A 25,750-nucleotide genomic window follows, 5' to 3' on the forward strand; every position below is an offset into this window, starting at 1 on the left:
ATATAAACGTGTAACCCGTCACCACTGTTAGCACGCCTGTGATTGGAAGGCTCCGTCCTAGAAGAGAAACCAGTGGTCATCATGGACATTGATAGATAAAGGTCTCCAGTGTCTTCTGTTTTTTTAAGAGAAAGAAAACAGGGGAGAAAGAAACCCCATACATTCCACCAATTTTCAGCTCTGTGTTTTATGCTATTAGAAGATTCAAAAGAAATTGCCCATAGGGTTGGTAATTTTAGATAATCAAAACCATAGAGGAGTGATGCCAGATAGGCTGACAGGTGGGAAGCACAGTGTAGAAAGTCTGCATGGCACACACAGTGGTTATTACATGCCGGGAGCCCGTCCCTAGAGTGTTGTCAGACCCAGTGATTTTTTTTTTTTATCCCTCTGTCTATAAAAGCAGTGCCCACTGGTAATTTAGAATGAACTGCATAAGCCAAATATTTAAAGTATTTTGAGCTTCTTAGCAAACCAATGAACAGGAGTTCAAGAATCTGTGTCTTGGGTGATAATACTTTATCTTTCCAGAGACTGCATGAAAAATGTCTATGCAAATTGAACACACTAACTAGAAAGAGGGACTACTTGAACCTGGTAACGTGCAGTTATTGCTCTGGGACTCTTACAGGAGGAATATACACAGTTTAATAAATGTGAGAAGGTGATTCTTCTGATACTCTATTTGCTTGGTTTTCTAAAGCCTTCTAGAAAAAGTGTATTTTGGAGAATCGATCAAGGTAGTTCAAGTTGAAGGTTTTCCTCTTGATGCAAAGCCATGAACCTGAAGATCGTTTTCTCGGGGAGATAAAAAAAAAAAAAAATCATGACTCGCACCAGAGCATTTCGTTGAGAATTACTGTTGCTTGCATTTTGGAATTCACACTGTTAAAAAGAGAAATTCTGGAAAGCAGGGGTGGGACGAGAATCGTGGTTTGCATGTTGCCTATAATCATGTATTTCTTTTTTTGAGAGCCTGTTTTTCTTGGCGGATTTTGGTCTTAAAATAGAGCACAGCATATTTATTCTTGGGCTTGGCAAGGACCAGCATTTTGTTTACTGTTTGGGCTAATGTTTTGTGGACACAAACCTTTTCATAGACAATCCCAGGACTGAAATGGCTTGTAAAAAGAGGTCAGCTCATCCAGGCCCCAGCACCCTTTCCCCAAGTGGTCTTTGTGCCAACAACAAGGGCCTCCTTGTCGCCTAGATGTGCCCAAGTGACAGAAAGTTCTCCCTTCTGAACTGGAATCTTTCATACTGCCTTCCCTGCTTGAGCTTTGTTGTTGGGAGTTTCACAGAATCTGTAGTTTCTCTTTCCTGTGATAGCCTTTCAAATAAGAGAGATCCCAAGGACTGTCTTCATGCCTACTCCCTAACCCCTCAACCCACCCTGTCTTCTTCAGTAGGTTGTAGTTCCTCCTTGTATTTCTTTTGATAATTAAAAGCCCCCCCTTCACCACTAACCTACACCTTCTTAATCTGTGGAGTCAAGAAAGGAAACTGTGTTTAGTTCAGAATATCACTTCTCTGGTGCTTAATTTTATAATAATATTAATGTTAATATAGCTGAGGGTAGCATCTTACCATGGGAAGGTCAGGCTCTTAAGGGTGAAACCTGGTATAATAAGAATCACCCTTGAAATCACATACAAAGTATGTGATGGAAAAAAAGTATAGTAAATGGAAACAACATGCAGTTTTGTGTCTACAGCCCTTCACAAAACTTCCTATCTCCCCGAAAGTTTAGAACTACTGATCTGGCCAGTAGAATAAAAGAAAAAAATCTTATCTGTGAAAGACTTTCACATAAAGGTAGGGGTTTGTAGACACACACCTGCTTTTGCTCCCTACCAAATACAACCTCATTAAAGTGATATAAAGGAGGTTTGTTTTTGTATCACTGTGGTCAAATGTAAGTTATATAAGATTTACCATTTTGACCATTTTAAAATATATAGTTTAATAATGTTGAGTACCTTCCCCTTGTTGTATGACCATCATCACCACCTTCTCCAGAGCTTTTTCATCTTCCCAAACTGAAATTCTGTACCCAGTATGTACCAACTCCTCCTTCCTCCCTCCTCTGGCCCCTGACAATGCCCCTTTTACTTTCTGTCTCTATGGATTTGATTATCCCAGGTACCGTGTATAGGTGGAATCTTACAGTATTTGTCCTTTTGTCCCTGGCTTATTTCACTTAAAGGAGCTTTTTAATTTTACTTATTTATTTATTTTAAAGATTTTATTTATTTGTTCATGAGAAACACAGAGAGAGAGAGGTAGAGACACAAGCAGAGGGAGAAGCAGGCTTCCTGTGGGGAACCCAATGCAGGACTCGATCCCAGGACTCTGGGATCATGACCTGAGCCAAAGGCAGAGGCTCAATCGCTGAGCCACCCAGGTGCCCCCTAAAGGAGCTTTTTAAAAGGCACAAATCTACAAGTACCAGGATAACAGGAGAGGAAAGAATAGGAACAATTTTTGTCTCTGTGCTGAAGGGGAACCCATGGCTAAAATATGGAAGACTGGCCTGTTTTCAGAATATCAAAATATTCCTGCATCTTTTATTGTCTTTTAAATGAGTTGTTTGGCTCTCAGCCTTCCCCAGTGACAGCTTAAGGTCCTGTTTTTTCAGGTCTGCAAAGTGTTACCTTTTTTTTTTTCTACTTATGCATCTGCTTTCCATCTTCCAAAGTTGTATTAAAATTTTTATTTGTGGCAAAGAGAAGATCCTATAAGCTTTCAAGGAGAAAAATAGATCACATGCAAAGATCAGGAATCAGAATGGTTTTTGACTTGTCCACAGTTAACCCTGACAGCCAGAATGCCATGGGGCCATGCCTTGGTTATTCTGGAGGAAAATGATGTTAAAGCTAGAACTTTATATCCAGCCAAATTCTTAGCCAAATATAAGGGTGGACTAATGACATTTTCAGACACACAGGTTTTCAGGAAGCAAATGGAGGAGGTGGCCCACTAAAATAAGAATAAACCAGGAAAGAAATGGAGGGAAGTGAGGTGAGGGGATCATTGTGTTGTGTAAAATCCATATTTAAATTATATGCCTATAAAACTTTAATAGAGTAATTAAAATTAAAGAGAATCTGGGAAAAGGAGAGAGAAAGGTACCGAAGGATATGCTCCCGCAAAATGAGGGAGTAAATAACAAAGGCAGAAGGCATGAAGAAAGCCAAGGATCCCAATTCAGGAGTGCCAACTGGAGTGTAGTGATCACTTAGGCAAGACAGGAACAGGACAAAGGAATGCAATGGAGCTGATCGACTTTCTGGTGAACTCAGCTCTTCAGAAAATCCATTGGGAGGTTCTGCAGACCTTCTGAATTTGTGGGAAGAGTTAATGATTTGTACATAAAACACCAAGAATTAGAGAAAATGAGGTAATTACTAACTCCAGAGAAAAGGCATTAGGCAAGAAAATTACGTCAGCAGTATAAAAAATTTATGTGATCCTAGTAATGTAAACAGTGAAGAGCAATTAACCAAAATTTGTGAAGTAAATAACAAGTGCTGGGAGAACAAGCAGAGGGGAAATCAATGGGTAATGTCTAAAACTGGCAGAGTAACCCTACATAAGCATCTTAACTAGAAAATTTTGGTGAATATCATAAGAAATATCTAAAAAGATTTGCAAGTGGTTTAAACCTAAGGAACAGAAAGGAGTGGGACAACTATTTGACAGTTTAACCCTTAAACGACCACTTGATTTTTAAAAACTATTTGCGTGCTATGTACCTTGTACACTAATGAAGTTATAAAATAATTGACATAGGAGAGCAACCTACATGCTGCTGAGGGGACAATATAAAGGATCTTTAATGTTGTTAAGAGAGGTGTTTGTTGTGATTATTGAAGGAGACGATGTTTGCGAGAGTACCTAGCACAAAGTAGGTGCTGGATTTAAATCTAAAGCAAGCACGTTTGACCAGACTAAGAGACAGTTCCTTGAAAAGCTATAGAGAATGACTTGGCTGTCTTTCCTGCCCTTCCGAGATGGCATTTCTTGCTGTGGCTGGTCATTGCTGCTGTACTGTGGGCATTGGGCTCATGACTCCACAGGTGTGTGTGCTTGCATGTGTGCATATGTGTGTGCGGATGCGTGTGTGCACGTGCATTAGGTTGTAAAGTCAGTCCAAATGACGTGACTGTGTCAGCCTGTCTTTGGCAGCCATATCACTTGTGGCCCAGTTGACATCATCAAACAGTATGTTCCATCCATGTCCTATGTTGTGTATTTGTCTCAAGTGTTAGGCCCTTTCCAATTTCTTCACCATCAATATGTCTCTATGGCTGCAGGCGATGCTAAACCCCTGTGCCATTGGGGCTGCCCCTTCCTATTATTCTTGCTAGACATTCCCCAGCTCCTTGTCAGTCCCGACACCCAGCCCCCACCACCATGACAGACTCAACTCTTCTATTCCCCTTGAAGATCCAGCTTACTTGGCCCTTCCTCCAGGAAGCCTTCCCTGAACTGAGCCAAGTGTCTCCTTTTGTACTCTCATAGCATGGGTACGGCCACCCTCACAGGGTCCCAGAGCTAATGCATCATCGCAATACAGCTGATCTACCTGTCCCTTCTGGGAAGAAGTGAATACCCAAGAGGTCAGGAGTCTGTCTTGGTCAGTGCCCAGTCTCTGACACAGTTCTCTCTCACTAGGGCTGACACTAATCTTGTGGGTCGTCAGGGTTGCAGCCACTTGGTCAGAGATGACTCTTCCCCTCTGTGAGAGGAATTTCATGTCAATTCCTGGAGGATCCCAAGGCCATGGCCTCCATATCTTCAACCTTGTGATCCTGGTTTGGAGGCTCCTTCACCCCCTTACCACTTTAATGCAGAACTAGGTGCTAGGGACGATCTGTGGGACATGGTTCCATGGGTCGACATTCTGATGAAAGCAAGTTCACAATTCACTTGCCAAGCAGGGATTTCCCTCTTTTTCCATTCCATCAAGGAAGCACCTCGGCCAGGTGAACGGATTCATTCATTGACTCAACAAATATTGACAGAGTGTTTGTTCTGTGCCAGGCACTGTTCTGGGTACTTGGGAGGCAGCAGTGAATAAGATGAGATGAGTTTTCTATCCTTGAAGACCTTCCAGTTCTAGAGCAGAGAAGCAAACCAGCCAAAGCAAACACAAGCAGAATCATTACAGGTACTGAGAAGGGGAGGCTACGTAGACGTGCTGACCAGGGGTCGGCTTCTCCGTGAAGGTAGCATTTGTGCTGAGTGATGAAAAGAAGCTGCTCAAATAAAGGGTAATGGCTACACCGTCTAATGTGGTGGCCACTGGCCACCTGTAGCTATTTAAATTAATTAAACAAAATTTAAAAATTAGTGCCTCGGTCACAGTAGTTACATTTCAAGTACTCAATAGCCAACCGATGGCTGGTGGCTACCAAGAGAGAGCATTTTCATCATCGGAGGAGTGTTCTGTGGGAAAGAGCTGAACTAGAGAAAGAACATTTGGTAGAGAGGGACCAGCAAGTGCAAAGGCCCTGGGGCAGGATGACACTGGTGTTGGAGGGGCCAGAAGGCAGTCATGGTAGAGCTTGGTGAGCAGAGGGGAGGGAAGGCACTGGTGAGGCTGATGTAAGCAGTAGGGGAGAAGGGGAGACTGGATTACTTACAGAGGGGCACATGGATGTTTTTTTCAAAGAACTGCTTCTTTCCCTTTCACTTCTTGAAACCAGGCATGAAGTCAAGAATGGTTGGGTCTGATAGAACTTTTAAAAGGACCATGAAAATGATGTCTGGAGATAATATTAAGTATGTGAAACAAAAAACAGCCCATGGAGAAAAAGACCTCTAATGAGGAATACAGCATGGATATAGCAGGTCCTGCCTCGGAGAGAAATTCTGGTTGACTCCAGTGGCCAAGGGCAGAGGTCACTCGCTGCCCCTCAGCCTTAGAAGCAGGGAGCCAGCCAAGAGCACAATTTCCCCGCTCTTAAAAAACAGGACAATGTCTTTTAAATTCCTTCATAACGTGGGTGGTTCCTCGTAAAAGTAGGATTTTGACTTTTGTGTCTTAAGAGGCTAGAATCGTATTCCTGTTTTATAAACTGGAGCATCTGTGCCTTGACTTCATTTCGGATCCCCTTTCCCGAGACGCTTGTCCCCTTTTGCGCCCGCCTCTTTGCTAAACAGGTTTTCTTCCTCTCTTTGTAAGGGCACCTTTGTTTAAACCCATCGAGTTACTTGCCTTTACTGTAAACACAGTGTCCAGTGACTCTCCTTATTGTGGAGAGCCAGCAGGTTCACAGGAGGGGAAAAAAAAAGTCTTCAAGGTCACTTTCTGGTGTTAGCATTATAAAATAAGTCATCGTGACTTAAAAAAATAAATAAATAAATACAAGAACTCCACAGGGCCTCCTCGGGGTTGATTAGCCCATTACCATCGGGTTCCACCGACCAGCTAGCATTTGTTGAATCATAATTGATCTGATCACATGTAATCTGATCATTAGTAGCCGTGTAAAAATAAATACACTCGCCTCCTGTTTCATTTGCCCTTGAAGGCTCTAGGCGGCTCCAGGGTGCACCTTTGCTTCGGAGAAGTGGGGCCGGTTCACGTTGCAGCCTGTGCGCTTCCCGGGGTAGCGGCCGCCAGGGACGTGCGTGCAGGTTGCCAGCCCGGTCCCCACTTCACCTGAAATGCTGTGACCTGGCGTCGGCGTTTTCGGCCCGAGGAAAGGGAAACCCGGCTGCAGCTTTAGGAACAGCTGGCTGTCGAGATCAGGTTGTGAGTGAGGGCCAGCTAGGTCATGATTGCCGCCTGGATGCTCTTCTCGCTCTTCACGGTAGGTCTCCCCGGGTCAGCGAGTGTTGCTGTGGGGTCTGCTGCATGCTGCCCAGGGAGCTGGCACCTTTGGGGCCTCCAACTCAGGAAGGCACATTTCCCATTAATCTTCGGGGAAGCTACCCTGTTGAACTCAAGGTGCTGGAGTCACCCAGAAAGAAAAAAAGCACAACATCCCTGATGTTTCAGGCGCTGGAAGTTCTAAGTAGCGGACGCTGTGCTTCTGTGGCCAGGTTTTCTTTAGGAAAGCTAAAGAAGGCTAAGGCCATAACGGTGCTATTCTTCAGGCTCCAATTTTGTTGTAAATTATTTCTCTTTCCCTAGTAATTATTGTAATATCTCAGAGCCTTCAATGTATAGAGCATTTTTCTTCTCAGGGAGGCAAAGCTTAAGTAGAAATGCTCTCTGGGATTTTTACCTGATGATTTAATGCTACAATCATTTCTAAACTAGTTGGTAATGATGTTGGATGCATTGCTAGGAAACCAGGCATACAGCTCGCAAGCTGCGGAATACACGAAAGGTATACATGCTATGCTTTGACATCTGGTCAAGTTGTTTGCCACTGACCTTGAAGATGTTGGCAAGGTTGGTAGGCCTGGGGGGAAAGCTAAAGAATCTTTCTTAGCATGTGAGACTATTATGTGAACTCCCTTTCAGACCCACTCTGGCCCAGTTTTCTGGACCCCAGGGGTTTGGGGGCAGTTTTTGTATTTCTGTGTTTCCCTAGGCCAAGTTGAAGAGTATAGGGATGTGTATGCCGTCCTGCCTATATCCATACAGAGATAGCGAAGTAGAGAAAGGAAGCATGGAGCTGCACACTTGAACTTCTTCAAGGTCATGATGATCAGCCCAAGGTCAATAAGGCTCTTAAAAAACATCGTTACTCGAGAGAGATGACTTCATTTTCAGAACTCTTTCAAATTTGCGTGTGCTGATGTATCAAGTCACGTGTGGGATCTTTGCTGCTTTCCTGATCCCAGATGGCTTTGGGTGATTGAGACATGTATTTTTAAGATTTAAGAGATTCATGAAGATCTATTCATGTTTTATAGGCACACAGGAGCACCCTTTTTGCTGTGCCGTACCCCATAGGGCTTTGGACCAATGCATGCAGTTGCAGATTCCAGTCAAGATACAGAGCAATTCATTTATTCCACAAACCTATTTTGTTTTGAATTTCTGTTGGCATGTTCAGGTATCTAGTTTACTCTTCCTTTTGAAGGTGAAGCCAAACCATTTTGTAACAAATAACAGCGTCTGACACCTTCCACCCATAAGGTTGAGTGAGATGTTAGAAGCAAGCAATCTGATTTGCCGATTCTTTTCTCAAAGAGTCATAAATGGCAAAGTTGCACCATCTGATTAGTTGTTTCTTCATATTATACTAGTGGGTTAGAATGGCATAATATATATTAAAATATATTGCATATATTAAAAATAACTGAAGAAATTTGTAATAAGTACTGTAATTAGTACAAGTAATATACTAAAAATAAAAAACATTAATTTGGGGGAGAGTTCAGGTGTATATATATATATTTTTAAAGATTTATTTATTTATTTATGATAGAGAGAGAAAGAGAGAGAGGCAGAGACACAGGTTGAGGGAGAAGCAGGCTCCATGCCTGGAGCCCGATGCGGGACTCGATCCCGGGACTCCAGGATCGTGCCCTGGGCCAAAGGCAGGTGCCAAACCACTGAGCCACCCAGGGATCTCCCATCAGGTGTATATTTTTATATAAATTGAGTTCTGGGGTTTTAAGAAAATTGAAATCCTGCTAGACACAAGGACTGCAGAGGTCAAGCTAGCTTATGAAGGGGAATTTAGTGGCTCAAATCACTGAAAGGTACAGGAGGAGAAGGCTTCAGGCACAGCAGAATCCAGGGGTTCAGACGACAACACCAATGTCCCTTTTCCGCCCACTCAGCTGTGTTTTCCTCTGTGGGCTCCATTCCTGGTTGGCTCTTTTCCTTTGGTATCAATATGACTAATTAACAACAGCTCTAAGCTTTTATCCCATTTTCTCAATTCCTTACATTTCCAACTAAAGCCTTGGAAGGGAATCTCATTGGCTCTGCTTGGTCTTCTTGCCCCCTGTGGCCCAGGAGGAAGGGGAGGGGATGAAGTGTAGTGTTCTGATTGGCCAGGCATGGGTCACATGCTCAACCCTGGAACTGCCACAGGCATCAGCGTCCCTAACCCATAAGGCACAAGGGTATAGTGGCAGAAGGGATAGGTCTATCAGGGAAGTTGAGAGACAGGTACATCAGATAGACCAAGACAGCGCATGTTCTCTATAGAGAAATTCAGGCAATGTAGGCAGTTGAATTTTTTGAAAATTGTCTTTATAAACATCTACTGTAGGCTGACCTTCCAAACTAGTAAAAATGTTCAGGATTGATTGATTGATTGACTTTTTTTTTTTTTTTTGAGTGGGGACTTGCAAGATACTAACCTTTTACTGGATGTGAGACGTAATCATTTTGGAAAAGAATACTGGAAATTGAGTGGCTAGGGGACTGTGCTAAGTTAGGGTGACAGGACATAAGGAAAATGTATTCTGTGCCTATCTATGAGGAAAAAGCCAGGGAGGAAAACTCTAATATGGTTTGGATCCTGGGGCATCAGATAGGCCTGGTGGGGGGAGTGCATTGCAAACTGATTAACTTCATACCATTCCACTGCATAAGGAGTCAGTTTGGCAGACATTGTGAAGTCACCTGTCTGAGCTGGTTCCTGGGGACAAGAAGGTGGCTAAGACAGGATCTCAACCTCTGAAAAGCTTACTGTCTGGTTTTGTTTTTGTTTTTGTAATTGTGACAAGATAGACACAGCATAAAATGTTACCATTTTAACGTGCAAAAAGTATTATGCTTTCCCCTATCATAATATACGTGGGGATCTGGATTGGTGAAATTTGATGAAAAAGAAAAGAAAAATCAGAAAGTAACAATCCTGAGATCAGAAATAATGACTCTTGATTAGTCCAACTGCTGGAAATTTTTCTTCTTTTGCCAAGCATCAGTGAAAGGCAGTGAGTGGCTCCCTCTTCCCTGGGTCAAAGGGCTGCCAGGAATTCTCAGAAAATCCTCTTCTCACGGAGAACTTTGAAAACCATGTAAGTGTCTGAATGGATCCTCCTGCATACAGCAGGGGGGATACCTATTTGGTTATTAAACGCTGCAGACCAAGAGGACACTGCTTTGCACAATCCTGCTAGCTGTGAGTTCCACGGGGGAGAGTGCAGGAGAGGAGACCTGCTTTTAACTTGAGCAGCTTGTGTTTGGGTTGGTGGCATGCCTTAGAAACAGAAAGGAGCCAGTCCTCCCTTCAGCCACTCCAGGCTTCCCCTGTGAGTTTCTTTTTTACCCTGGGATTTCATGTGGACCCTGAGCTATGAAAACAGATCACATATGGCCTGCTGTCAAGCATGAAAATAGCCTTTTTGTTCTTGGGGAACTGCACAAAGCAAGTGGGAGAGGGAGAAGAAACCTTTTTTTTAGCATGAAAATACTATAATTCTTCGAGGACCCCCCTCCCTGCTTTGCTTTTTTGCTCTGGGTTGAATCACAACTTTCACCATAGTAATAAATAAGTGGTGGCTGTTAAGTCTTGAGCTCCCGGGAAGGCCACTTGTCCTCTGTTGGGGCTGGGGCTGGAGGTGGGATTGAACCTGCACATCTCTAAATGTTCCCCTCACCTTCCACACCTCCCAAACCCCCCCCCCCCCACTGCCATCAACTTAACTGTACAACACTACTCAGTCAAACCCCCAAATCAGTGAGCCTGTGACAGCTGAAGGCACATGTTCGAATCTGATTTCCAGTAAGAGTGGAGCAGGCTGGGAGGTTTCATGCTTCTCCTGTGTATGGAGGGTGATGTGTTTCTTCTTGGCTTATTGGGATCAATTCATTCTTAACTGCTTTCAAAACAAAACTGCAGCATTAGTGCCAGTTTCAGGTCCAAGGGCCTCTGGCGCTTGTTGGAGATGGCTGATGGGATCTCATTATTGACTGCCCCACAGGCACCTGGCTCTTCCTTTTGGCTAGCCTAAGTGGAGACTTTCGGGTGGTTCATGTATAATGCATAGCAGGCAATGTTCTTTCCTGGCTGACTAGCCAGTCATTCATTCCACTCTGTGTCAGGTGCTGGGGACCCAAAAATGAGTCAGATGCATCCCTGCATCAAGGGATGTACAGCTAGCAGTCTTCCTACTACTTCCTGGGAAAGAGACATTTTGGTCCAAGACAGCAAATTTGTCATCAACATGAAAAGGAGGTCTGCCGATACTTTAGTGTTTATTCATAGCATTAATGACGTAATAAATAAGGAACTTCACTATGTCAGACTCAATAGAATCACAGAATTTTCAAGCTGATTGAGAATGCTGGCTCTGTATCTGGATGGCCGGGATCCAAACCTCAATGGATTTTTCTGTAAAATGGGGATAATAATCATACTCATTTCATACATTTATAAGGGGGATTATGTGAGTTAATTCACAAAAAAAGTATTCAGAATACAGCCTGGCTTTTAAAGCCAGGTTACCTTTAAAATACCAATTCATTCATTCTTCAAAAAAATGAGTAGTGCCTATGGTTGCAATAAGTTTATGAATATTCTAAAAACCACTGAATTATACACTTTAAAATAGTGCATTTTCTGGTACGTGAATTATATGTCAATGTAGCTGTTTTAAAACGAAAATGAATGGGGTGCCTGGATGGCTCAGTTGGTTAAGTGTCTGGTTCTTGATTTCGGGTCAGGTCATGATCTCAGGGTCCTGGGATGGAGCTTTGAGTCTGGCTCCATGCTCAGCAGAAAGTCTGCTTTGAGATTCTCTCTCTCCCTCTGCCTCTGCCCAGCCCCCTACTGTGAGCACATGCTCTCTCTTTCTCAAATAAAAAGAAAGAAAGAAAGAAAGAAGAAAGAAAGAAAGAAAGAAAGAAAGAAAGAAAGAAAGAAAGAAAGAAAGAAAGAAAATTAATTGACTATCTATTGTGTGCTGGACACTGTCTTTTTAAAACTGACAGGTAAGTGACTTGCTCAAGGTGAGCGAGTGTCTAGAGCTCAAGTCCTCTGGGACACAAGCCAGGCTCTTTGCAAAATGTCAGAATAAAATGAAGTCTACGATTCAGATTGGAAGCTGAGGTCAGCTTCCTAACCAGACCTTAAGGAAGAATAGTGGTATGACCTAAGCACCTTACCTTTCTACCTTTACCAGCTGTTTCCAGCAGTTCTCCCTACCTGCCACATACCTCCGAGTTTTCCAGACCTCAGACAAATATATTGTAAAAACTTATATATGAATACACTATGGAAAATATGACAACATCTCCCCATCCCAGTTCAAGATACAGAATGGATATTTGTATAGTTAGGTTTTTCAGTTGAGTTATTGCTTTCAGTTCCCCAACTTTGACACTTAGGTATTTAGAGCTTTCTTTCTTTCTTTTTTTTTTTTTTCTTTTTTAAAGATTTTATTTATTCATGAGGGACACACAGAGAGTGGCAAGAGATATAGGCAGAGGGAGAAGTAGGCTCCCTGCAGGGACCCTGGGATCACGACCTGAGCCAAAGGCTGATGCTGAACCACTGAGCTCCCCCCAGGTGCCCCCAAGAATTAGAGCTTTCTAAAAGGAAGGAAAAAAAAAGAAAAAAGAAGAAAGGAAAGGAAGGAAGGAAGAAAGAGAACAAAGGATTACCTTCCTATTGCAAGACAGGGATAGTATTTAAAAATCACCCCTACTTAACCACCACGACCCAAAACTAATAATACAAATTTTGTCCTTATGGTGAAGAAGGATCTTACTGATTGTTGAGATGTCCTAGCTAAGTCTAAAGAAGCTAGAATGCATCAGAAGAGAGAAGTGTTTTAAAAATAAAATGGCATAGTTTCTCCCTGCTGGATCCATCTATATGGTCATGGACATCATTAGGTCCGGAGCCTATAGCCTTGGGATCCCCTCAGCCTCCTGCTTTTTCTCTGCCATATGCTTTGTTCTGGGGTTTCTTCCTTCTCCAGACATCTGGTATTCAGGATATGGGAAAATGACTTCCCCTGAACTAGTGAAATTATGGTCACTAGTGAAAAAAATGGCTCATGTTTCCAGGCATCTATGAATGAGATGTTTCTCTGAGTGTCCTGAGCAACTCTCTCATGAAAGGAAACATGAGGAAGTACAAGCTCTCAGCTCATCCATTTCCCCAAGATGAACGTGAAGCGCTTCTTGCTTCAGTGGCCCAGACATCCCTGCCTTTTCCTAGCAGATGGGCAGCATTACCTCACTGCCATTTAATGAATAGGTTTGCCCCCGGCGGGATGGAAGTGTGGCGGAGGCTATTATGAAATCTCATTTGCTTTTGCATGAATCCGTTCAGGAGTCCCGAGAAAACAAAATCTGAAACCTGAAAAATGGTACAATAGGAACTGTAACTTACAGCTCCCCGTGTAAATCCGATTTGCCCTGAAACTGCTCCGACTTGGCAGGTAATAATCATAGTAATTTTGCACTTCTGTGATGGAGAGGGTTTTTAATTGAATTCCATTTCTTGAGAGTAGGAACAAAACCAGTTGTAAATACCTTTTGTGGCTCCCCTCCCTTCTCTCTCTCTCTCTCTCTCTCTCTCTCTCTCTCTCTCTCTCGGACTGTAGCATGTGGGGCATCTAATTTAGCTCTGAAAGCAGATACCTAGAGGGTACTGGGGAGGGAAAAGGGGGGATGGTAAGGAGAGAATCATTCAGTTCACACGCACACAACACACTTGAGCATTTTATCAAGAAAGGTGCTAGGCACCGGGTAATAGGTTCCCTTCCTCAAACAACCTTAGGCTGTTTATAAATCTGACTTTATCAAGGGTTAGATGTTTGACCTCGACCGAAGCTGAGGTTTGAAAGGGCATTCTGGGTGGCACTGGGCCCACAGACGTGGCGAGCACAGGGCTTCTCTTCTAGAACGGAGAGGCGGTGGTGGAGAAGGCGATGCAGCGGCCCCCTGCCCATCTGGGAGGAAGCCCATCACTGTCCAGTGTGTGTCCATGGACTTGGTATTCCCTCAGTCACATGAGGAAGCCGAGGCAGCTTATCATAAGACCCAGTGGAGTCATTTAATAAAAAACAGGTTCAGCTTTTGGTTGGGGTGATGAGGTGATACCCTCCAAAGCCCTCCATAGGCTGGGCGTGGGGGGTCCTGAGAAAGGCCATTAGAAATGTCTGGCTTAATTGTTCACTCCTCCACTGTGTCCCAGATGGGACAAGGGAAGCTCCTGTGCTAAGAGAGGCATCTGGCTCTGTTAGGCAGACACTCCAAGTTGCCCCCTGGCCCCTTGCAGGCCACAGGGGCACTCTTGCAAAAAGGCAGAGCTGTTTTTAGAGTCTGTGTCAAGGAACATTTTCTAGAATTCCTCCTGAATGACTAGAAGGATCCCTGCGATGCCCTCAGACTGGGCCCTTGACAAGAACATGCAGGGTTGGCCTAGGCCCTCCTCAGCCTGGGGAGAAGTGGATTCGCCCACGACCTTGAAGACACTGGTCTGAGGACTTGCCGGGAGGCCGGCAGCCTCTGCCCAGCCATCGGAGGGAGGTGGGCGCCTGGAGACCGTCCCCCGAAGCCAAGCCATGACGCCTCCTGGCATCCACATGATGTCCCACCAAACTTTTCCCAGAAATCGAGACTAGAAGAAATGTGAATAGGGATCCTGAAGAACACTTTCCCCCCAGTGGAAGCTTCTGGGTGCTAACAAACCTCCCCCGGGTAGCGGAGGCCCATGCTGTGGCTCTGCAGCTTCCTAGTGGATGTTGGGCCCCCCTTGAGCTTCTCTGTCCAGTTAGGGAGCAAACCTCGCTAGAAAGGAAATCTTAAAAAAACAAGGCACGTGGGATGCAGGTTTGGCCCTGGGAGCTTTGCCAGGGCACTTAGGGTCCCGCATCTTCTGTTTCCCTATTGCTCTGAGGGCCAAGGCTGTGTGTCCAGAGGTAGGTCCCTTACTCCTCTCACTGCATCGGGAACATTTGCCTGGGTGCTAACCTGCTCCATGGGTGTGCTGGAGCCAGCCGGGGTAGGAAGTCGGGACAGTGCCACTCAGGCCTGCAGCAGGGCGAGGCCCACGGAGGCCGCTCAGGCCTAGACACGGCCCGTGGGTGCGGAGAGCACCGCTGCCTTCCTCTGCCTGCAGCCCCCGGGCAGCTGCTTGCTATTCACGGTCCCCTGTCCTTCTGGAAGTGCTGTGCATGTCCTGGCCTCTTGCTGGGCAGCCTGGCAGATCGCTGGCCCCCAGGGACGCGGGGGTGGAGGGCTTTTCCAGATTCTTCCTATTACCGCTACCCTCCTGCCGCCGTGACCGCCCCTGCGCGCCGGGCTCCCTGGGGCGTCTTTCATCCACGGTCTCCTTTGGCACAGCGCTACTCGGAGGGCCCTCTGCCCATCCCATTTTCACATGAGGACACTGAGGCTCAGAGAGATCCAGCAGCTTGTCCCACACTGGTAGGTAGAACCAGGATCCTTTTTTTTTTTTTTTTTTTTAAAGATTTTATTTATTTATTCATGAGAGACACAGAAAGAGAGAGAGAGAGAGGCAGAGACACAGGCAGAGGGAGAAGCAGGCTCCATGCAGGGAGCCCGATGCAGGACTCAATCCAGGGACTCCGAGATCATGCCCTGGGCCAGAGGCAGGCACTAAACTGCTGAGCCACCCAGGGATCCCCAGAACCAGGATCCTAAACCAGTTTGGGCTGGGTGCTGAATTCGACACCCTTCCTACCCCTGCAGTGCATTTTGCTTCACATCAGCCCCCAAAGGGTCCTAAGTGCCAACCAAGTGCCCTCCAAAAGCAAGAATATCCTCAGCAGAGGAGTGCCTAAAGGAATCAGGCTTACCTCTGTATTCTTTTTTTTTTTTTTTTTAAGATTTTATTTATTTATTCATGAGAGACACACAGAGAGAGAAGAGAGAGAGAGAGAGATAGGCAGAGACACAGGCAGAGGGAGAAGCAGGCTCCATGCAGGGAGCCCGACGCGGGACTTGATCCCGGGTCTCCAGGATCACGCCCTGGGCTGAAGGCAGCGCTAAACCGCTGAGCCACCCAGGTGTCCCTTACCTCTGTGTTCTAGACAGAATTGGTTGAACTGTTAGACACAACATGTTTGGAAATAATACAGGGGTTTATTATTCTGTATTAGAGTATAGGCTTTATCAAGCGAGAGAATAAATTTTCCATCCACTGTTATTGGCATCACATATTTGTGTGTGTGTGTGTGTGTGTGTGTGTGTGTGTGTTTGTGTGTTATCCCCAGGGCTGGAAGATTAGGAAGATTAACATAAGGAAAAAAAAGATCAGATGTGCAAAGGTAAATAAATTATTTCAGGGCTGGCTTCAGATTCACTGTTTATGGAATTGGAATCCTGAGGTGCTTGGACCACAGCTCTAGGAGGCCCTGGGGGGCAGCAGGGGCACTGCCGGGATTTCATGCCCTGATCAGACTGCTGGCTTTGTTGAGGGGTAGCCGGAGCGGCAGGCCAGGGTCAGGACAGAAAGCCAAGACTTGGCTAAGAAAATGATATGTCCTTCCCTGCCCCTGCCCTCCGCACTTTAATCCTTTCAATGACCCATTGGTCTCAAATGCTCTCAAAATTAAGATCTGAATCATATATAAATTTTTTTTTATTGGAGTGCGATTTGCTAACATATAGCATAACCCCCAGTGCTCATCCCGTCAAGTGCCCCCCTCAGTGCTCGTCTCCCAGTCACCCCGTCCCCCCGCCCTCCTCTCCTTCCACTACCCCTTGTTCGTTTCCCAGAGTTAGGAGTTAAGACCTGAATCTTACGTGGTCTGCTCCCATCCACCTCTCCAGACTTCCTCCCCATCCCAGTGTAGAGGAGAGGAAAAAAACGCTTTTTCCTTTATCCGTCTTAGGTTTCTTGTCTAGGGTCTATCAAAATAGACTGACCAAGGAGAGTAACAGAGGAAAACAAACAGGAGTTTATTAATGCATGCGTCCTCTGTGCATCTGCATACACATGGGAATACTCCGTGATGAATAACTCAAAAGGGTGGTTAGAACTTGAACTTGTGTCACATCTTAGCAAAGTGATTAATTTTGTAGAGAAGTAAGACAAAGGAAAAGGACTGGGAGTTTCTAGGGTACTAAACAGTGGGAAGGCAAACGTGGGGAAACGAATGATAGAGAAGCAAGGTGTGCCAGGTACGTTCTTCTGGTGCCAAGTTTGGGCTGATGAGAGTCTAGAGTCATCTCCAGTGATTAGCCTCTATCCTGCCGTGTAGAGAGAAGAAGGGGGGACACCTTTACACATTCATGCCCTGGTTTTAGGCAAATAGAGGGAGAGCAGAGAGCTTTTCTTTTTTAAGGTTTTATTTTTAAGTTATCACTACACCCGCCAGGGGGCCTTGGACTCACAAGCCGGAGATCTGGAGTTGTAAGCTCCTGGGGACTGAGCCAGCCTGGCACCCCACCGAGAGCTTTGCTTATATCTGCTGCATCTCCATTGCATTTACCTCAAAATAATTCTTTTTTTTTTTTTTTTTTTTTTTTAAGATTTTACTTATTCATTCATGAGAGACACAGAGAGAGAGGCAGAGACACAGGCAGAGGCAGAAGCAGGCTCTATGCAGGGAGCCCCATGCCAGACTCGATCCCTGGACTCCGGGATGACACCCCAGGCCAAAGGGAGGTGCTCAACCACTGAGCCACCCAGGTGTCCCACCTCAAAATAATTCTATGTAAGGTGGCATATTTTGCTTTAGCAGCCACCAAAGCCACCTGCCATTTTTGTCCTTGCTTCTCTAGCTCCTAATTGGCGGCCTTTCACAACAGCCTGGAACAGTCTTCTGTTCTCCCCCCACCTTCGCCCCCCTTCATGGCTTAGCAAACACTTTATCTTTCAGATTACAACTTATTTGTTACTTCCTCCCAGAAGCCTCCCCTGACCTCCCCCGACCAACCGGCTCACATTCCCCTGTTAGAGGCTGTCCGAGTACTTTCTTTCCATGCACTTCTCACAAATGCAACTCTACGTGTATTTGAGATCGGAAAGGCTCTTGTTTTCCCGAGACAGTGAATTTCCAGAGGGCAGCTCCGTGCCTGGTTCTCCCCGTTGTGCCTGATGCACAGCAGATACTCACTCGAAAGGGTGAATGAATGCACGAGTGAATGAATGCACGAGAGAGTGAACGAATGCACGAATGCAGGAAGGAAGCCAAGCCCCGTGCGTGGTATTCAGCTCTGCTCCCAGAGACAGCAGAGCCCGAGCTAAGTTGCAGCAAGGAAAATACTAAGCAGGTCAACAGCCCACATTTCTTAGCCACGGTGTTAAGTTGAAAAGGAGAACTTGTTGCTTCTCACTTTGAGCTTCCAGACTTTTAGACCATTCTTTAATGATTTAGCCTATGGAGGGCTCTTTTGAAGGAAGAATGAGGGGATTCCGTGGGTTCAGCTTTTGATAAAGCCTTGATCTTTCACCTCATGTGATTCTGCTCAGAAATCAGAAATCTGAGTATGGCTGCTGTTGAGCATCCTCTTTGCAGTTTTTTCTCTGGTTGTTTTTTTTTTTTTTTTACTCTTCCTTGAATTTTTATCTGAAGGGGAAATGTCCCTTAGGAATCCGTGTGGCCTATATAGTGGCCCTGTCGGGTTTATTTGTATTTTTGAGGTTTGATCCACTATCAGTAGAGACCCTAGAACCAAGATGTCTGGAATTAGACAGACCTGGACCCTTGTTCCCAGAGCTCCTTCGCGTAGAGACAAATTATTTGCCTTATTGGCAAAAGACACATTTTGAACATTTTTATCACTGTCTTTCTTGCTCAGCTTCCTTTTGGCCTCATGAATATGCATCCCTCTGCTCCCCTCTCCTCTCTGGCCATGTTTGATCCCTTGAACATCTAAAGGAACGCCAGTCACAACACCCTGTAGGAACTACTCAAGAGTCTCCATCCCAGAACAGTGGGGCCCTGTTGAGTTTCCCCCAGGAAGCTCCCATATTACTGTTTGTCATTTGGACACCCAGGTCTATTCTTCCTCTCTGTGATCTAAATGCAGCCTGGGACATTTGCAGGAGATCTGGGTTTTTTTTTTTTTTTTTTCCTTTTTTTTTTTAAAGGATAAGGTGTCATATCTTAGTTCATAGTCAATCTCACACTGGATTCTGTCCAGACTTTTGTTTGGGTTTCAGATGTTTAGCCCCAAACAAATTGAGATGAAGGTTGAAACCATTCCAGATTTGGTAATGCTTCAGATTCCTCCCAAGCACAAATCGTCCCATACTTGAAGCGACCCTAAGTACGGTTCTTGAATCTTGAATCTCTGCATTCCTTGTAAACACTCCGGGTAAAAACAGTTAACGATTAATCTGCTATGTTCCAGTGACTGAGAAAATAAGCATCAACACTTCTGAGGCCTCATCTTATCAAGTTCCAAGGGATGGTTTTTTATAGGTAATGTAAGGCCTTGGTTTATCAGCTCCAATGGCCTGGAAACTCCTTAGCCCTAAATATTTGGGATGAGCAGAATGGACCCGGCTTAGGAATTCCAAGAAGGCAGAATCAAGATAGGGAGCTGCCAAAGCTCACAGATGTGGAATGAAACCCATTTCTAAACCTGATTCTTCAGCTTACTTGTAATGTGCTTAAGACCTGGACTTGAGATTTTTATAGCTGGTTAGAATATTTCAAACCTGGAATTATGCTTCTTTGTGTATTTATTTGTGAAACATAATGATGGTAATTCCAAGCTATCTCGCAAGGCTGTGTTGAAATCTTCAGAGTTGATTCCATCTTCCGATGCGTTGCAGAAATGCAAAATGGTAGCTGGTGTGTTATTTGTGTCTTAAGACTATCTTGGCCTTTTCTCTCTAGAACTCCGTCACCAAATCAAGATACTAGTTAACAGATTGATAAACTTACTCAGGTTGGTAATATTATCTCATAGATGATAAACTGTGTCATTCTACACAGCACCCCTATTTTATTGGAGGAGAAATAAAGATGGCAGAGGATCAAGGCTGGAACAACCCCTTTTCGACTGTCAATTGAGGCAGGACTCTGTATACTGTTTTATGGTTAGTCTTCTGAAGAGTTTTATCTTCAAAAGCTTCAATATGCATGTTTTTGCAATTGATTGTAGTAATGCCCTTGAGCTAATTATGCCAGAAGAGGGGACACAGAGGGAATTTGCAGTGTAAATGATTGCACTGTAGTTCCTATGCAATAGCAATAGTCTCTGGCAGTGCTTCCATAATAGCATCTAAATGTTTGTATTATTGCTACTTGAAATTTGGTGGCTTTGTAGATCATACTTTGGAACAATTAATTTCAGTGCATTTGATGAAAGCCAATTTTTTTCCTTACAGTTTTGGAGAGGTTTTATCATTGACATTAGATAGCATTTTTTTCCTTTCTTTCTTTTTTCTTAAACTCTGTCCCCAACTTGGGGCTTGAACTCACCACTCCAAGATCAAGAGTTGCAAGCTCTACCAACTGAGCTAGCTGGGCACCCTAGGTAATAGTTGTTTAAGGAACTCTGGTTACTTATCCACAGGAACACACATACTGAGTATATGTCATTAAAGGAATAACTAGCAGCTAATTTTTAATAATGTCCATCTAGTGACTATGAATTAATATGTTTTCAAATCCCCGATAATTGACCCTATTCATCATCTCCTGCTGTTTATCGGTGCTGATAATCGAGCTAATGAGGTGCCTAAGGACTGCTGGGTTTCATTGCCCCTTACCGGAGTTGGTCACACTTTTTTTTCCCACGTGGGTGGGCATAAAATTGATCAGCAGGCAAATCCACAAGGAGCTAACTTTATTACAAGTATTCTTTAGACTTGCAAGCCCACCTCAGCCATTTAGTTAATTTTGTGCAATAGTCTATGTGGTTTTTGTTCCAAAGCTTTTTGTGTAAGTTGGTAAGCAGCCTCTACTTGAAGGAGCAAAACAGTCCAGGTTGTTACGTGTATATTATACCCTCTCTCGTGTAATGCTCTTATGTTCCTCTTCAGATTCTTTCTATTAGAGCCAAATGCCCAACTTTTGTTTTTCACAATATAATTATGCCAATTATTACTTGTCACCAATAGCCTTAGCAACTTGGGAAAATATCAAGTCGCTACATCAATATAACTTTGCAGAGGAGAACACGTCTTTGACAAACAGGGTTTGGTTTTCTTGAGGAGGAAAACCTGGGGTTCATCCGGTTAGTTTTTTCTGAGGTAGAGACCTCAGTGGAACCACATGGGATCTTAGGGTCACAACTCCGACCCCCCAGTGATGAGATTTTTGATAGAAGTCTGAGTTGCCCACCAAGGAGACCAGAAGTCTAGAGAGCTGGTTTCACAGTTGCCTGGCAGGAAGATTTGAACTCTGGGGGCACCTGGGTGGTTCAGTTCAGTTAGGCATCTGACTCTTGGTTTCCGCTCAGGTTGTGATCTCAGGGTCATGAGATTGACCCTTGGGCTCCTTGCTTAACAGAGTCTGATTGAGATTCTCTCCCTTTCCTTCTGGCCCTTCCACTCGTGTGGTCTCACTCTCTCTCTCAAATTAATAAATAAATCTTAAAAAAAAAATGATTTTAACCTAGAGTATCTTCTGGGGTGTGAAGTGGGGAACTGGTCTAAAAGAGGAGGCCTGTGCTTCTAACCACCTCAGGACTCCTTTTAGCATTACTGCTGGAGGCACATGTAAGGCAGTAACCTTCTTTAGGTGGAGAGGGAAGAAGGCCTTGGTGGGCGTGTGCTGGAGCAGTGTCACTGAGAAGACAGGTCATGGGCCCCCAGTGCTTTCCTTTCCCTGGGCACGCAGCTCCATGATTCCAGCTGCACCGAGGAGGACCTCCGTGCTTTTCCCAGGTGCGCAGCAAAATAGGAGGCTAGGAGGGTGAGAAAACAGCAGCCAGGAGTGGACCAGAGAGGGTTGGTAGACTCAGGCTTGTGTTGCTTTGTGTGTGTGTGTGTGTGTGTGTGTGTGTGTGTGTGTGCACAGCGTGCTTGCGCATAGACATCCATCAACAGTCCAGAAATTGGATTGCCATTCAGGTCTCCAACAAATGGCTTGTTCATGAAGCTGAAAGCTGCTAGCTCCTTTAGGAAATATTCAATTCCAGCAGTTAGCCTCAAGGGTTAAAGAGCCTCCCTCCCTCCAGTCTGCTTTGCTCCTTCCAAAAACAATGCTTTGATGTGGAAGGCTCTCCTAATGGAAGATAACTCATCAATTAACCCAACTGGAAGGTTAAGCTGAAAACACACTTTTCAAGGAAGGGATTATCTCTGAGTTAACCACTGACTGACGTTATCTGTCTGGGATATATTCCTATGGAAAGGCTTAATCTCTACCTAGGCAGAGGGTCAGGAAGGATGCAGAAGTATTCTAGTTATTTGGTTTGTTTTGAAAATCTCTCTAGCAATTGGATCTTCGGTATCTTGAGCCTGGGGTGAAGATGACCTTAGTTTCCAAATAACTTACCATTTTAATTCCTTCAAGAATTGGCCCTAATACCATTAAATTGCTAGGGTTTTTTTTTTTTTTTTCACAAAAGTAAGCAGACCCATCTATTTTTATAATATTAACCATAGGGATCCCTGGGTGGTGCAGCGGTTTGGCGCCTGCCTTTGGCCCAGGGCGCGATCCTGGAGTCCCGGGATCGAATCCCATGTCAGGCTCCCGGTGCATGGAGCCTGCTTCTCCCTCTGCCTGTGTCTCTGTCTCTCTCTCTCTCTCACTGTGTGCCTACCATAAATAATAATAATAATAATAATAATAATAATAATAATAATAATATTAACCATATTGTGAATTTAAGCACAATGCAGATTAAGCAGTTTGGTGAATGTGTGCTTGAAATTTGCGAATCAAAATAAGTTTTGTTTATTTTGACTTTCAAATACCTTAGAATATTGACAAACTCTAGTGCTGATTTACACAGCTTTTCAGGAAAATATAAATTTCATAAATTGAGCTATTTCACTGTTACTTTTTTTTTAGTATGCTTTTTGTTTTCTAGTATGTTTAGGAAACCGAGAGGGGACTATTAAAATGTATATTGCCAAACATGTAGAAAGCAAAATTGGGTAGCCTAATACATCAATAATTTATTTTCTTCTAGTCTTTTTCTCCTTAGTTTTGCTACAAAATGTAATCCATCTACCTAGATTCTATTTCGTACTTTATTAGCCTCATAGAATGTTTCAGAAATTATGCCCCATGTTCCTTAATGGGTAGAGTTTCTTTTTGGGTTGATGAACAATTTTAGAATTTGTGGCAATGGTTGTACTACATTGTGAATGTAATTAATGCCACGACGTAGTACTCTTAAAATGGTTTAAAAAGACAATTTTTATGATATATATATATTTTTTCCCACTGTTATAAAGCAAAGTTCAACTGAGTAAATTTGAGGATCTCATTGGCTTTATTCAACAACTCCTGAAATTGGCGGCATCTCATCTAACAAGTAGAGGGGAACTCCAAGGAGGTATATAAAATGGAAGGCTTTTATAAGAAGGAAGATGGGGCAAGAAAGTTTTTAGCAAAAGAGAAGACAGGATTATTCCAGGCAAACTCACTTTCCCTTAGGGAGAAGTGCTGGGGGTCCTATTAGGCCGATGACCTCATCTTCCTTTAGGGAAGGGGGATAGAGATCTCATTGGAGCTTATCAGAAAATTCCAGATTGACAGGTTAAGATTTCTGAGGGAGATTGAAACTGCAATTAGGTTCGGTGTTAAGCCCTGATTTGGTGACTTGGCCTGGCCCAAGTGATGCCATTTGGGCCCTCTGGTTATCTTTTTAACACCACATTGAATAAAAAAAAAAAAAGCATATGAAAACTATACTCCCAAATTGTTTTTGTGGCATTTTGTTTTGTTTTGTTTTTTGAGAAAAAGATTTCAGAGATGTAATGCTAAGAGAAAATTTTAGTGTGGAGTTTATTTCTACGAGATTCTAAAACCAAGACTTTTTAGTACTCTTTAGGCTTTGCAATAAGCCTATAATTTAAGAGGAGAATTTTCAGCACTGGAGTAGCACATCATTAAAACTTCAGAAACCATGGAGATGTCATGTTTCAGGCTGAGGTAATGAAAACCCCTCTGGGAATGCCACAGCCTCCCAGTGATGTCCTCTGCCCCCTGGAAGAGTGCAGCCATGATGGATGACTGCCCTTGAATGATAATGACTGATGAATAACTCTTCCAATGGAAACGTCCAGTTCAGCAACATGAGTGAGGCCAAACCCTGCCCTCAGGGAGCTCCAACAGTAACTGGGTAAGTCCTCTAGAAGGACATCAAGGTGTGACAGAGCAATTCATTCTGCTGGAGTGTTTCTGCAGCAGGAGACTTCACAGGGAAGCAGGTTCGACCAAGGCCTTGCAGAAAAGCTGAGTGACACAGAGGGGGGCACCAGTAAGGAAAATCAGATTTGGAAAGGGTGGCAGGCCCTTAAATCCAGATTCAGGAGTGTCTTTAAAAAAAAAAAAAAAAAAGTCTAGGGGCAGCAGGGTGGCTCAGTCGGTTAGGTGTCTGCCTTCAGCTCAGGTTACCATCTGAGAGTCCTGAAATCAGGCCTCACTTTAGGCGCTCTGCTCGGCGGGGAGTCCACCTTTCCCTCTGCCTCTCCCTCTGTGAGCTCTCTGGTTCCGCTCTGTCAAATAAATGCAATCTTAAAAAAAAAAAAGTCCAAGTGACATTTATTGAGGGCCTTGCTGGGGACCATCTCTTGCTTCTTTCAGTTCCTTGTATAGCACCCTGGTCAGGGTTTAGGGAGTTACAGGCCCTCAAGAAATGTCTATGCTATGCTTTGGTCACAGGAAAGAAGCTGTAGAGCAAACCACATGGCGCTGCTGATCTCAAGCATCCATTGTGGTGGCCAGGGTTCAGATCACAGACTGGCATGTGTCTTTCTAGACCACACACCTGACTTCCTTTGCCCCAAGACATCTGGTCCCAGACATGGTGGATGTGGTGCATTTATGTTCCAGAATTCTTGAGTCTTGCAAAGTTGGCTCCAGGCTTGCAAAAACAAGGGCAAGCTGGATTTGAACATCTAATCGGGATCAAGGTCTTAAATATCTCGTCTTCTCTCAGGTTATTGTTTTGTGTTCATAGCCCCACTTTGAAATTAACTGGCCCAATATCCCATTACACATGAATTAGTGAAAGCAAAAAGTGATTTTAATTTTTTTTTTTTTTTAGAATCATGGGTTAATATTTTTTTAATTTATTTTTTATTGGTGTTCAATTAATAACATACAGAATAACCCCCAGTGCCCGTCAATTTTAAAGAATGTGTTCAACCACGGTACTGAAAAGAAGATGCGCTAACTTACGCATTTTGGCACAGGATGGTTAGGGAGGCCGACCTAGTGGGAACCTGACAGACCCCTTGTTACCACCGCAGTCTTGGCAGGTAGAGTCTTGCCCCCTCTCTCTTCCGTTTGCCTACTGGCCAAACACCTTGCCGAGGCGTGGTACTGGAGTTTTTACCATCTGTGCCAATTCTGGGTTCCAGCAGGTCATCACTGATGCAGGGAGTGTGGCTTGGAGTTATTTCTTCACTTTGCATAGGACGTGCCCAGAAAAACTAAGGGGAGGGACGCCTGGGTGGCTCAGTGCTTGAGCATCTGCCTTTGGCTCAGGGCATGATCCCGGGGTCCTGGGATCGAGTCCCACTTTGGGCTCCCTGCAAGGAGCCTGCTTCTCCCTCTGCCTGTGTCTCTGCCTCTCTCTCTCTGTGTCTCTCATGAATAAATAAATAAAAGAAAAACTAAGAGGGAAAAAAATGGGAGATTCAGCATTTTAGAATATAACAAAGCAACATCTTGGCTCAAGCCAACCTTCTGGTTCCAGCATCTCACAGCTTGAGATGTTTGTTGATTGTGTTCCTGAGCCATTGAAGTCCCCACCTGCTTGCCT

The 25,750-nt window shown here is 44.2% G+C and overlaps 1 protein-coding gene across 10 annotated transcripts in view; it reads left to right on the top strand.

Annotated features, from left to right (window-relative positions):
* PALM2AKAP2 (PALM2 and AKAP2 fusion) overlaps positions 1-25,750 on the top strand; it is a 331,098-nt gene that overhangs the window by 248,952 nt on the left and 56,396 nt on the right. Inside the window, exon 1 of one of the 10 annotated variants that reach the window (XM_038553077.1) lies at positions 6,546-6,821. The exons of the other annotated variants lie outside the window; for them this stretch is intronic. Within the exon in view, the coding sequence (XP_038409005.1) occupies positions 6,786-6,821 (36 nt within the window). The 5' untranslated portion in view covers positions 6,546-6,785. Of the gene's footprint in view, positions 1-6,545; positions 6,822-25,750 lie in introns of those variants that run through there. 10 annotated transcript variants of the gene reach the window in all.

This window comes from Canis lupus, chromosome 11 (assembly GCF_011100685.1).
Source record: "Canis lupus familiaris isolate Mischka breed German Shepherd chromosome 11, alternate assembly UU_Cfam_GSD_1.0, whole genome shotgun sequence".
Lineage (NCBI taxonomy): Eukaryota > Metazoa > Chordata > Mammalia > Carnivora > Canidae > Canis > Canis lupus.